This window comes from Calliopsis andreniformis, chromosome 10 (assembly GCF_051401765.1).
Source record: "Calliopsis andreniformis isolate RMS-2024a chromosome 10, iyCalAndr_principal, whole genome shotgun sequence".
Lineage (NCBI taxonomy): Eukaryota > Metazoa > Arthropoda > Insecta > Hymenoptera > Andrenidae > Calliopsis > Calliopsis andreniformis.
This window is the reverse complement of record NC_135071.1, coordinates 9,982,838-9,997,512: the sequence shown is the minus strand read 5'-3', so window position 1 is coordinate 9,997,512 and position 14,675 is coordinate 9,982,838. Positions and strand designations below refer to the sequence as shown.

The following is a 14,675-nucleotide window of genomic DNA, read 5'->3' as shown; positions in this document are numbered from 1 at the left end:
TTTTCTTCTGAAGATCAGAATACCATGAAAATGTATGCCCAGTGTTCGCAACAATATGTTTGAAGAGGTACCGACTCTCTCATCTCACGGGAAAAGAGTTCCAACATTAAAAAAATAACTGCTTCGTTTCAAAAGAACAAGGTTCCCTAAGAACTTATTAAAAGCATTCACCGTGCAATTTTCAGGAAAAGGACTAAACTGCTGTTCAGCGTTCTCTTTATTCTTCCGCATTTATGTTTTTGCAAACGAAGTTGCTGCTTTCTTTCCAACATCCATTGAATTTGTGAAGAATAGATTTAGCAGAGTTTCTTTGCGAACTCTCGCAAATGAGAGGAAGACTGTCAATCGTTAAAGTTCGATAAATTCTCCATGTCCTCCTTCAATTCCGGTTTTCAGTCAGCAATGCTCCAATCGAAAACTGCGTTGGGTAGAACGCGGTTTGTCGCTTGGTACAGCCTTCGATTTATGGATCCTGTCCATGGGCGGTGAATTTATGGGAATCCAATGCCTTAATTGGAAAATTATAGGACAATGTCTGGGAACGGACCGCTCGGCTCGTTATTCAGCGCGTATAATCTGCCCCTCGCCAGCTTTCACAGCCCAACTACTATATTTTCTGTCAGAGCAAAGAAAATCGCCACCTTGGGGAAGCTTAGGTCAGAGTTTTTTTTTTGTGTAAAACGTGGGAGGAACTTCACTGAACTTTGTGGCAGCAATCATTGCAAATTTGCAAGCTGTGATTATGAAATAGCTATTTGAGTCTATTTTGCCTTGCTTACAGTGATTGGAAGTAGAAGAACTGATAGCTGATTAAGATGAATTGAGCTATTTGGAAGTTCATAAGTTCATTTGGCAGATTTTACATATTTGCAAGTGTAAGTGAGTTTGCAAGTTATGCTTCAGGAATAGTCATTTAACTCTACTCTACCTCTTATGCAGTTTGTGTAAAATTTGGTAATTATGTTATAATTTCGAAATAAATGAAATCCAGTTGGGAGGCTTTAAATGTGTACGAAAGTTAATTGAAAATTTGGGAGATTCATAAAATGTTAATGTCGAAACATTGTTTCACAATCTTTAAGCTATACAATCAGAATTGTGTCGTACTTTTTATGTAGTCATTCTAAAATAACTGTATTCTAAATATTGGAATTTTTTATGCATTGCAAATGTTCAAAAGGACAAAGATCAAAGGAATCGTGAAAAATTAACACAAGCTGTACAATAATCTTGGTACTTACTTAGGGAACCAGCGACGTACAAAAAGTGCAGCTGGTGAACCAAAATGGAGGCCACCACGGCCGATAGAGGACTGAACATCGTAGTCGATCCTCAACTCATCTCTGTGTTGAAAATTCTGACAGTTTCTTCTTTTCCTCTGTCGATCTGTAATTAACAAACGGATCTTCGTCATTTTGAATCCTCAGCATAAGCTGTGAGTGCGACAGATTAGAATTCATACATGATATTGAATCCCAAGGCAGGGTGATTATAGATAGAGCAAGGAACTAGACAAACGTGACTGTTAATTATATTCGGTCCCCCCAACAATGTCAAACGATCCTACGAGGCCTGAGATCCCCTGGACTTCGAAATAGCGCCTCCACTTGCCTGAAGCTGACCCAATAGGGTTCGCAAGGGCACAAAGCCTTCTTAAGCGGAGATCAATGTATTACTCAGCCAATCTATGTAGCGTCCCACAAAAAGATCGACCTTTGGTCCAGGATTAGCAGTTTAAGAGACGCTAATCCTTTCTAGTCCACTCCTAAATAGGGGCTCCATAAGTTTCGAACTGAACCAAAAAGGGTTAATCCACTGTTCTGTAACGAGTCAATTCGTAGTAGTTGAACTTTGAAACGAGACAAAACCTGTAGGAATGAATTCCTTTGAACGTTGTACGTTGATTGAGGGGTTACTGTAAATCAGATGGTTGGCTAAAATTAAATGGAAGATTGTTGCCACGAAATTTCGCGTCATTTAGTTTATCTACAAGTTGGAGCAGAAGCACGGTACACCGAGTTCCTGGAAAGTTCTAACGAATCTATTGTCAGTTCTTGCAGCTTCAACTGAACATCCTACAAAAGAATTTTTTCTTTAATTTTCAAATATTATATATTTATCAATGGAAGTACAATTAAAGGCAAAAAAGTGATCCTTAGAATAGGAAACAATGGACCCTTTAATAGAGCTCAACAGGTACATCACTGACCTCTCAATATTTTGAATTTGCCAAACACTTAGAAAGCAGGTACAACTTGTAACCGTATTAACCTTGCCTAAATTGATGACATCGACAGATTTACAATTCACCACCGCGAACGAAGATGAAACAGTGACGAAAGATCAAGTAGAAATCGTCATTGTAATATTAATTAAGCTACGAAAACAGTGTCCGTCTAAACGCTTTCACCAAGATTTATCGATAACAGGTAACACGGGATAATATCATAATCAGCGGCGCGGTCATGCTCGTAATACATAATAATTATATGGACGGCGTGACGTTATCATCCACTAATGGCAAATGTGTCTATCACGAACGCTGGACACGATATGTGACAATCGGAACCAGGACTAGGTTAATATGTTCATGAAGTGGATTCCGCGGGAGTTGTACGATTCAGTTATTCACTGTTGCAGGAGAGGAACACCCTAATTCCTCGTGTGCCCATTGGTTTACACGGGGGTCTGCGCTACCAATGCAATTAATAACTTCCAGCTCGGGAGCCTGCGGCTAATAGCGGTTAGTTTGTCGGGTCCACAGAGGTTTATTGAGCAAACATTGGTCGAAACTACAATCGGTGGACTCCTCGCCGAAATCGATCGATTCCTTGCTAAAAGACGACCCGAAAACATCGGGCAGAGGATTGATAAATTCCCGAACGTCAGCAGCAGAGCTGCCACAGTTTGTTTCACTTGGAAAGTTAGCGCGACAAACAAGAAAGCTTCACATTGGCTGAATCGTGATTAAGAAATCGATAATTAGTTCCATTATGTCGTTCAAAACAACTGTGTAGAGGACAATTACATTGTTCTCAGGGGAATTCGAAAGTTCACTTATTTAAGCGAGTATTCAGGCTAAACTTTCCAGAAGCTAACTTTTAGAAGTTACTGTGGTCCTAACTTCCAGGCTTTTGGTGTACAGATTTTTATGGGATTCTTCTTTGCGAAGCTGTTACCTCTACTCGTCTCGAAATCGATCGTCGATTGAAAATAATTACGCTTAGCTTTTTGATTAAGATTTACACAAGAATAGGACTTAACCTAACTTGCTCTTAAACTAACTATAGCTATATAGTATTCCATTTCCTGACGTTTGAGATATCATCATTAGTTAAAGAATAAACATTAAAGGCTCGTGCATAATTGCTTAGTAACCAAGGTGTTGATATATTATAAACTGTAGAATAAACCAGAGATTTCACGGTGTAAGCATCGAGGAAAATCTTGTCCTGGGGTTTTCCTTTATTTAAATGTTGGAACTGCCTCACTAAAGCCGCATTGCAAGTTACCAACACCGCAATCGCTGCAGCGGCTGCGCGAATCACGTTTCTTCCGTCTCTCATTTTCCCTGTCTTTATTTCTACGGATAAGTTCACTGAATAGAGGGATCTCCACAAAAGACCAAGAGTAATATGGGGCAGCTTTTGCGGCAGTTTTGATCAGAACCGATGACTGATCTCTGATAATTGTGAAAGCTGTTTATGTGTTGGTTGGTTGATGAGATGAAAGATAGATAAAATGATATATTAACTAGGCATTTAACACGGTATTGTTAATGGGTATGTGTTGAAACGATTTTGACCATTAATGGACCTTTTGTTGTAATAACAATTCTGTTGTTTTTCTTCTCGATGGAAAAATATTTGAGGATGAAAAATTAAGGTGGTCAAATTTGGTTCATGAAAATTTGCGTTAACAGAATCCATAACTGATATGACGCAAATTAAAAACGTTCTATAGTCTAATAAAATTGTAATACTCGCTAAGAATGCTATTTGTTGAACATAAAAGTAATTGTAAACGTGATATTTAGATATATCTAAACTGATATACAAATCAAAATTTCAAGTAAAGAGGGAAATTATTTTAATGACAAATAACACGAACGATTACTTTTCACATAGCAGTTACATCAAAAGCACTGATAATTGTATTACTGCTATTGTATACTGATAATTAGAAAGCTTTGAAAGTTGTAATTATTTATTTTACAAAACATTTGAAAATTAATATTTTTAAAACATCTTATTTCTTGAAAAATTTCTTTAAAATTTAGTAATCATTGCTTTTCGTTCAGATAAAAATTAATTGTTTCTCAATAATCTTTTTCGTGAAAATTGCCAAAATAACTGTTATTTTCTAAATCTGGCTAAAACTACAAACTGTAGAGATTGACGCAATTTAGGATTGGAAGCACGAAGTGGCGATAGATCGCAGGATAAACAAAAAAAGTATCGATGAGACTAGCTACAATTTTTCAGCGATATCACGTAGAAGTATTACAACCTTTATAAATAACAGATACATTTTCCTACGGAAGTGGCCGTATGCTATCACTTTCAGGCCTGTGCTTGGACAATGATCGATATGCGAATAGGGGTCAGTCTTTAACCTTTGACCATTCAAGAGCCAAGGATTAAGCAACTACGGGACACTGCTCCCACGTGAACTGAAACTGTCCTGTTTGTTCCTCATTGAAGCATCGAGCTTAGAAAGAGTTAATCCCGATAGAAGTATCCAAAAAGGGTCAACTCGTTCCCAGTCTATTCGAAAAGGTTCATTACAGCAATGAAAATATGACGTGGGAAAAAGCACGAGGAAACTTGAGGTCTATTGGACGTCTCTCGACAAATATTTCCATTTCAAACAGCTAGTATTTTCTAAGAGTCGAATGCTTAAGCTTCGATTACAGTACTAAACTCGGTAATTTATAAAATGGCGTTGAAAATAGTGGTAATTTAAATTTAAATACCAAAGTTCTTTTTTTGAAATTCATAATGGTTTACATTTCAAATGGAAGTTAATGGTATTATACAGTGTTAATTGAATGCCTAATCATTTAAATTCACAGTATTCATATACGGGTAAATAATAGCATCAGTAAATGGATGATGTATTACTGTCAACTGATTATGTTCAGTGATTAGCTGCAATTAGCATGACTGGTTAATGGACGTGGCAATCGATATTAATATAAACAAACTCGTTACGTATAGTTGGTAAACAATGAGTTTGTATTTGGAGGATATTGATGTCTACAGATTTTTATATTATTCTCTCACTCTGACAAATATAACTCCTTTTCCGCTCAAGCTTATTTTCTCCTAACTATTCTCGTTTCAAAGGATGAAATAGAGATTTGGAGGCAAACTTGGAACTCTAGATACTAGCTGCAATTTGATTGCGCAAACATGATACTCTCATGACGCTGGTAAATAAAAGCTACAGAGAGGGTCAAAAGAATTCCGTCCAAGTATGTTTAGTGCGCACTTACGAATTAAACTAATATGAAACAGCATTACGAAAACAATTGTTCAGGAAAGATAGTTTTCGGATAATAGAACAATCGCTTTTCTAACATTAGAGATTAATTGTTTAACTGGAAACGTATAAAATTAATAGTTTTCGTAGTATTTAATGATCCCTTACTTTTTTGGCTAGTAAATTACATAGATTTCTCAAAATAAATAATTTTTTAGATTTACATTGTTTTGGTACCTCTGTCCATTGAAGTTTTTTTCAAAATCATTTGCTGTTTTAACTTATGTAAATTTTATATGCACAATAACTTTGCTATTATTATCATTTCTACCGTAGTAAACTATATGAATATTATTGTATATTGTGAGTGTTGTGTAACTTCTGCTAAGAAACTTTCAGGTCAAACTCTACGGTCACGGAGAGTTATACAATTACTGTAAGAATTCTAACCTATTTACAACCGAGCGCCTTTTATGTAGAAAATACTATAAGTACAAAAAAGTATACATTGTACAGGAATATAACATATATGTATCAGAAAAGAGTAAAGTTATTAGAGCATGTTCTGTTCGGATAGCAAAACGTTCAGATGAGACGCTACTGCACATAATCCTTTGTGCTGTAACGCTAGGACTGCTTAAGTCGTTTCTGTCTTCCCTTACCCATCACGTTTATTCACATGAGTTGTTTCCATGCGATACTTCACTGATTCATGCGCACAGTTGAAGCTGAAAGTTTGTTCCCAAGTACTTCGTAGCTACTATAAGATTTGTGTTCTGTATTTCTCATTGTAAACACCTGATTAATTGCACGGAACACGAGTAAGTTCCCCACTCTTCAATGTTCCAGTTTCTCCAATTTGTTCTTCAACTATTGCTCGGTCAAACGCTACATGTTCTCGTCCAGGGAAACCATGGTCGCACAGGATCGATCTCCAATAGACATATCGCACTGTTCAAAGGGAGCAAATAAATTCGGGCGCATAGTCGTGAGTGTGGATATCTGTTTCGATGTATAAAGAAGACCTTTTGTCCTGCTCTATTTCGCCCTTCCCTTTATTCATTGCGCCACTTTGATTCGACGTTTTTGCAAAAATTGCTTATTCATGGTAGTTTATTCTACGTCTACCCCATCTTTTCTTCTAACTTTTGCTTCACTCCTCTAAGTTCCATGTCCACCGTTTTTAGGATTTTTCTCTTTGGAATTTGTCGTATTATCCGATCGAGCTATCGAATGGGCGTATAGCACATTAGTTACAGTTTACAAGCGCGCAGAACAACTACGTTACATCGTAGCCGAGGCATGTTCTACACAACCATAAAGTACGTGTCACACCGTGCCACCATGTAGCCCATCCCCTACCCCGTCGCATGTGGCGGCGAACCAATCACTCGGAAACTCGTTTATTATTCGCAAACAACAAACTTTAGGTAAGTCCAACTTACACACTGTGCACCGCTGCTTTGCGAACATTCTTTTTCGCATTAAACTCTGAAAAAAAGCTTTCCATGAAGATCTGTATTTTATTTACGTGTACCCAGCTAACTATAAAGCAATGTTCATATTTGAATCACTGTATGGGCATACTTAAGTCAAACAAACGGTATGAAATGCACTGGAACCCCTTCCTGGCTCCATTCATCATTCTTTCTAATTTACACGGAAATTGAATAAACCGTTATAATCCCTACACGTTTGTTTGTGCCACATAAGTAAGATAAATGGGGAGAGCAAACTACCTGGGAAATAAGAATACGAAAGTCTGCAAAAATGCATATTCTACGAGGAAAATATCTCCTGGATAGAATTAAATTAGTTTACAGAGAATTTGTGTAATATCTATCTTTTTCTTTCACTATATCCTATTCTATCTCCTTTTTCTAAGTACGTAAAGGTTGCGACGAGCAATCAGTCAGTCCAGAAGTGTGTGTACGAATAGTACCTACGTGTCAGTGTAATATCACAGTTATTGTAAAAAAGATGGTCATACAGGATCGTTCATAACATGTGGAACCCATTTCGGGAGTTGATTGCATGCCTAAAAGCAACGGAAAGAGTCAGATAAACACATGTCCTATTTGTTTTCGTTTATAAAATGTAATGAATTTTATACAAAAAACAAACCCTCTGGTTAACCTCTGTTTCCATAGATCGCAATAATTCCTAAGCAAGAAATCGCACTGTTTACAAATAATACTTGATATCTTTAATGCGACTGTTTAAGGATTCAACAAATTTCGCAATTCTCTCTAAATCAGTTCAGTTCCTATTAATAATCTTAACACATGTCATGTAAGATCATGTTTGAAATGATGATGGGGCGTTACCCTAATTTAGAAATGACAGATATGCAATTGATGTATGGGCTCTCCATGTGTAATGCAAGTGAAGCAAAACGTTTCTACTCAAAATATTTTCTCAGTCGGCGTACACCAAACAAGAAAACATTTCAAAGAATACACGAACGACTAGTTGCTTCCAGGAGAGAAATGCAAACATTGGTAGACAGATTAATAGAAATCCTAAAATTGACGGGGGCGTCTTCCGTCCTGTTGAAAGGAATAATGAAGACAGTACTCGAGGAATAGCAAGAACGGAAAATGCGGCATACGTGACGGTGTAGAAAATTTAGCAAGAGCAGCAATTATACGCGTACCATTTTCAGTGAGTACAAGGATCTCTTCAAACTGATTTTCAACCTGAGGTAATTTTTTGTACGTGGTACTTACGAATGTATGAACGCGAAGAAAGTTTTGCATATAACATACTTTTTACTGATGAAGCTGGTTTTACCAGAGATGGTACATTCAATTTTCATAATAGTCATTATCGGCAGAAAGTAAACTCACATGTATTGCATAGTCATGGCATCAGTAGCAGTTTAGTTTAAACGTATGGGTAGAAATAATTAATAAACCTTTAATTGGATCTTTTTTCCTTGATAGAAAATTAACGGGTACAAAGTATGTTGATTATTTGAGTACACGGTTACATGAAATATTAGAGGAAATTCCAGTCGATATATTAGACTTCGTATGTGGTTTATGCATGCCAGAGCTCCGTCGAATTTTAAGCGAATAGTTAGGGAATTTTTTAATCAACACTTTGCAAATAAATGGATAGGTCGTGGAGGTCCTGTTGCATGACCTGCTCGTTCTCCGAAATCGAATCCATTAGATTTTCATTTGTGAGGACATTAAAAATCCATTATATACGCAAAATCGATTGAAAATTCTGAAATACTACGAAATAGGATACAGCAAGGCTTCTAATAAATTCAAGAAACAGAATTCATTATATTTTATAAACGAAGACATATAGGACATGTGTTGATATGACTGTTTTTCATTGTTTTTAAGTATATAATCAATTCCCGAAATGGGTCCCACATGTTATGAAACAACCTGTATTCAGCATGCGTTTTTAATGTTTTTATTCTAACGCTTACTACTTCACTTATTATTTTTTCATATACTGCGAACTTCATGTTTAACGGTGTAATTCTGCAGAATTGTATCATAATTAAATTTTTGGTTATTAATCAAGAGCCGTATTACTTGATTGAACCAGCAGCAATAATCAAGGCACTCGAGACACAAAGTTCATAGAGCTTTTTTTTAAGGCTTCGAAGTTAGCTGTACATGTGCTGAGCAGAGTAGACTAGTTGAATGTGTTAACATTGTTGCTGATAATGTTAAAGTGTGGCATGGGTGGTGTAGTAAATGTTACTGAAGCAATCTCAATTAAACGACTGATTTATCGAACATGCCGAAACAATAAAGTTGGGACAGAGAGCGAATAGGTGGGTACACGGCAAATTAAATTAATTGCCCGCCACGCGACTTTAACGTTGTGCTTTTACGAGTGCAGCTGGCAGGGAGAGGTGAACAGCTGTCGTAAAGCTCGGTAACACGTATAACTTACGTCACGATACCGTTTCACGTGTTAAACTATCTCGTCGAAGCCATTCGCAGTTTTTGTTAATCTCCCTCAACAGCGGTGACAAGGTAGGATGCACCGATGTTGCAAATTTAAATAAAAAACTTGTCACGAAACTTCAGAGAAGTAAAATGGAAATACTTGATGTGTTTAACATTTGTGTTGGTATCAAAGTTGATGTAAATCTGGATGTTTGCATTGCGCAAACAATCCCATAGGATCTCTTCGACGTTCTTGAATTTAGTTGAAAAAACTAATCCTGCAATTGGTACGGGCATTTACGATACTCTGGGGATTCAGTTTGTGTAGAAAAGCGTCACATTATTTTTTAAATTAATACTTTTCCTTTACACTACGCGATAGTAGTGTTTAGATTGGATTGACAATCCGTGGAAACTAAGCACTTTTCAATTACAGAATAGAGGATTCTGACTTGTTCCTTTTTTAGAATAATCCAAGAAAGGAAGATTGATGGAGAAAGACAACAAAGATTATTAAACAAGAAGAGAAGTACGGGACTTTGGAAATACTGCAAATTGCTTTTTATTTCGATACCTAACAGTCTGGTCTGAGATAGAATCTTTATGTGGATCTCTTCTAAATTTAATTCCAATACAAACTTCTATGGTTCAGTGACCTCATCTCTGTTTCTATTCCCCAAATAGCTAAAATATTTAGATCATGCGTCTAAATTGAAGTTTACTTTGTCTACACTGTTATATCAAATTAGCATGAAAGACTAAAACCTATTAAACTTTGAAAACTGTGATTTGCTTTAACAAACACAAAATCCTCCTTTAGATACTATTTTTCTCGTTGAAGTCTTCATTAGACTTCTAAATTTACTCTTGACACTCCACTACAGTTTCTCCTAAATTTACTTTAAGATATCTTATAAATACACAATACTAAAACCGATTACTTGTATCGTGCACATGGCACGTCTCTTCAGACACGATAAAAGTGTAACAGAAACACGATAGCAACATCGTAAACCATAAGAAAGAAAATAGAGGACCGCAGAGTGTATTTTTCTCGGGAGACCAGCGGAACAGAAGATAAGCAGAAAGTAGTTCGCAACGAAAAATGAAATAAAACTTCTTCGGAAACGGGCAATTAAGAAGAGTTCGGGAATATTTAGACGAGTTCCCCAGTTCAGCTGTCTGTCTCTGCCTGCCTACTAACGGGGGATAATAAGCCGAGAAACTGGATTAGCGTGGACCGTGTTCGGCAGCGACGCGCGGTAAATTCTGATTTTCGTTCCCCTGGCCGACACGGCATCGGATACTCGCGCTTATTTCACTAGCACATGTAAACACATTTTCATTAAACGTAAAACATACGTTACGTCCGTACACCTGCTAACGAATCCCCCCTAATGGCTCGACAACGCTGTCTCTCAGTTAGTGTTCTATTGAATTTTCAACAATTCAACTACCAACCACAAGATATGAACAGTACCTTGAAAAAAGAAGTTCTAATCAGTATTTGAGGTCTGAGAAGTTAAAGATGAATGTTTGACTGGCTTGAGTAGCTAGTCAAATTAAGAATGAGAAAAAGAGAAATAGGAGACCCTAAAGTAACTGAAAAGAGGATAGAAGCTACAAGTTTCTTAATGTTAGCTAATAGTGCATCGAAACATTTACAGTTTTGTTACTTGATACCTTGAAGGTTCTGAATTCTGCTCACAGGGAAATGTCCTCAACTGTATCTCTACGATTTTAATGGTACTTCTATCTAGAATAATGGAGAAACTAAGAGGATCAAAGAACATTGCATGAAAAGGGTCTGATGAAGTTGGCACTACAGCAGTCACATTTCTTAAATGTGTTCATTCAATAATTTTATATTTTGTTTTGAAACAAATGGACAGATATAAAAAGGGAAGAAAAAACAACAGATTGTACCGAGATTCAATCTCAGAACTCTTGCATTATAAAACACGTATCTTGACCATGGAGAGAACGCTATTGAATATTTATAACTTGGAAACCTTCTTCATTATTTTTCTCAAAAACTAGGGAATATTAGAGAAAAAGGATTAATCTCTCAGCATTCTCCACTATCACTGAAGGTAGTTTCATAAAAATCTGAATAATACATCTGGTGACCCATCGTAATCAATTTTAGAAGTTTATTGTAGATACTTAGAAGTCATATGCTTTATTGTTTTAAGCGGCTAGTGAAACTAGTTAGGAGAGAAAGACAGCTGGAAATGATAGGATTGAGGCATTTCACGCCCGCAGAGTGCATATAAAAGGATTTATATTTGGAGAACCAAAACGTCGCAGGTAGAGACCACGAAGATAGCTTAAATTCATTAGCCACCCCATTGAATCGCCAGCACAGCCAGGGAAGCTGGCGTATCTGCTCTTAACGCCAGATACGCTCTTAATCTTCCTTCTAGTCGCTTACCAAATGAAGGCAAGTACTTTCGCGCGCACACATGAAACTCATCCTATATCGATGTGTTAACGAGAGCAATAACAATTACCGTTCCAGTTATGTCCTCCACGTTGTTCACGTGAACATTGACTCATCTCGAGACGAAAACATCAAAACTTAACTTTCCTATCCTTTCTTCAGCTGGCAGAAGTGAAAATGGAAATGCTCAGTTAACACGTGAATTATAGTGCGAAGAATATGGAAAACATGTTAGAACGAGAGTCTCACGTGTAACTGTGCACTATTAAATTCAGTCAGATGTGGCGGGTGGACCGAGAGAAATTCTAGCGATGTTTCTTGAATCTAGCAAACAAGCTAAACAACGGCCTGGAATGCAGGCTGGCCTAACGCACCAATAAACATTTACAATAATACGATGTGCTCGCGTGATATCTGGAAATAACGTGTAGGTACGCCGCGGGGAAATTCTGGTTTCCGTTTCAGCGAAACCAGTAGCATTTGTAATATTAATGCTCCCTAACTAATTACCGTTCTAACGGTAACTTTCAATATGTGGCTGAACTCAAGTTTGCACATAGGATAAACCTCTTCGACTGAAATTAATTCGATGTAACTTGCCTCTATGTAATGCAATTTCGAGTTCGAAATTATGCGATCTAGGTCAGGAGGGTCTCACAATCAAACATCCTTGATAATTTCCCTATTTCTTTCTGTACAGGATTATGATACTCGTGTGGTATCTGTTGTAGTTCGCTGGAGATGAGCCTGAAACTGTAATTGAGGCTTTAAGAATCTGTTATTTGTGTTTAGGTGTCACGTATCGGAGGACACTGGAAATAGAGGTCATTTGGGACTGAGGCCTAGTTTGAAGTCTAGCTCTTTTCATGAGAAAACTAATGCTGGGATACATAAGTGATTCGTAACTTCCTGCTTTAATGACATCATAACTCAGTCTATGAGAACGCCACGTGTGGAGAACTATGTAATAAGAAATGATGACATAATACAAACTACTTGCTGTTTGAACTGCTGAGCCGGTAACACACGTCTCTTGATTATCTTTTCTGCACTCCAATTTTGATTTGAATCTCTAAATTTCAACATTCATTGCGAGTTACATTCACAATTATCAGTTCAGAAGGTTCGAACTTTGTATTTCAGTTTCTACAATTGATTAACTGCTAGCATAGAAGAGTATATGTCCATCTGATTACAGACTTAATCTACTTAGAACTTAGAAACGTTTCCTTTCTCTATTTAAATTTTACCAAGAAACTTTATCTTATACTTTCTATTTCTTTTTCGATATCCAATCCTTCACGAAGAAGCACCTTTGGGATCATAGTAGGCCACACTGCATGCCCTCAAATATTCATAAATTCGCGTTCACGTGCAAACAAGAGTCCCCTGTTCATCTTTTAATGTCCTCCGCTTCTACAAATACAATCATTCCAAATATCCATGGTCCACTGTCATTCTTCGATTAGTCAAACACATAAATGTGATTCACAGTAATGTACTGTAGGTCCAATGAATGGACTCTTACAGATCACTTGTACTGATTCTATGGAGCGTTTAATAATCCGGGCCAAATGTCACTGGTAAATACAAATGGTAACAGCGTCGAGCAAATATCGTTAATTGAAGAGCAAGGACGCAGACACCGAGGTTACTGGTAATGACAACGAAAGCGAGGAAAGGGGGCGAGAACTATTCGTTCAACATACCATGAAAGGGTAGGAGGATGTAGCTACGAAACTGCAGCTCGAACTCCCTTAATGGAAGCCACAGGCACGAATTCCACGATTTGCAATCGACTAACCATCGGAATGCTCTCTGGATCGAGAGACAGATAGGTATACGGACAAACCTTGGATAGCTGAACGCTTTGGGTTCATTACGTATATACAAGTACAACGTGCTTTCTCCAACATTGGAGAATCTGCTCGCAGTAGGTTGTTAGCTGAGGAACTATCAGTGTCCAGCGTCGTTCGACTTCCTCTGCCTTTATCAGAGACAAATGCGAGCGCGTATTTTTGTTAGCTCCAATCAACAATCCCTGCCATTTCTACCCAAATTTCTTTCCTCCTATTATTTCAAGATTTGGAACCTCACGAAATGTTGTGAACTCTCCAAGTGACCTAATAATTTTGGACTGCGATGCTACTTGGAAAAACAGAGGGAATTATGCAACGTTTATTGCTGTCTAGAGTTATTTTATTTGAATATAGAACTCTGAGGTCCTATGCTGCAACTGGAACAACAAGAGTAGTACGAAAATTCTTTGAAACAAAACTATCGGCCAAAACAGAGAGTAGATTGCTAGCGAAGTGAAAATCATGTATCGTTGCGTCTACGGTCTGGAAATAGTCCAGATGCAACTTCCAGTGGAAATTTATGAACCTCTGGTGAAAGAAGCAAGGAACGAGAGAAAGCATTACTATTGAAACAACAGCTGAAACAATTAAAAGTCTTTTTATATTATTTTTTTAAAAGAATTGGAGCAAAGTAAAGCATACAGTGAACCGAAAGTTTATTTAAAATTTAAAGCTTCCAAAAAATCTGGACATAATAATCTTGGGTCATCTGCAATGCAGTTGCTCTTCATCGACTTTGCATATCTAGTTTCATTCATTTTCTTGCTTCCTTCGTTCTAGCAATCTTTTTCAGAGAATCTCGTCAACGTTGCTTGCAATTGTATAAATTACATAACATTCTATTACATAATATTGTAACTAATATCCCCTGGGTACGAGTAACGTGACAACCAAAGTGTTAATTGTCTTTGTTACATATTATATTTCAATTTACTGGAACAATGTTTAAAATTGATTATAGTTGGTGGT

At 37.1% G+C, this 14,675-nt stretch overlaps 1 protein-coding gene across 1 annotated transcript in view; it reads right to left on the bottom strand.

The window, feature by feature from the left end:
• LOC143185080 (zwei Ig domain protein zig-8) overlaps positions 1-14,675 on the bottom strand; it is a 178,818-nt gene that overhangs the window by 115,752 nt on the left and 48,391 nt on the right. The window contains exon 2 of the mRNA XM_076387805.1: positions 1,242-1,386. Within this exon, the coding sequence (XP_076243920.1) occupies positions 1,242-1,320 (79 nt within the window). The 5' untranslated portion in view covers positions 1,321-1,386. The remainder of the gene's footprint in view (positions 1-1,241; positions 1,387-14,675) is intronic.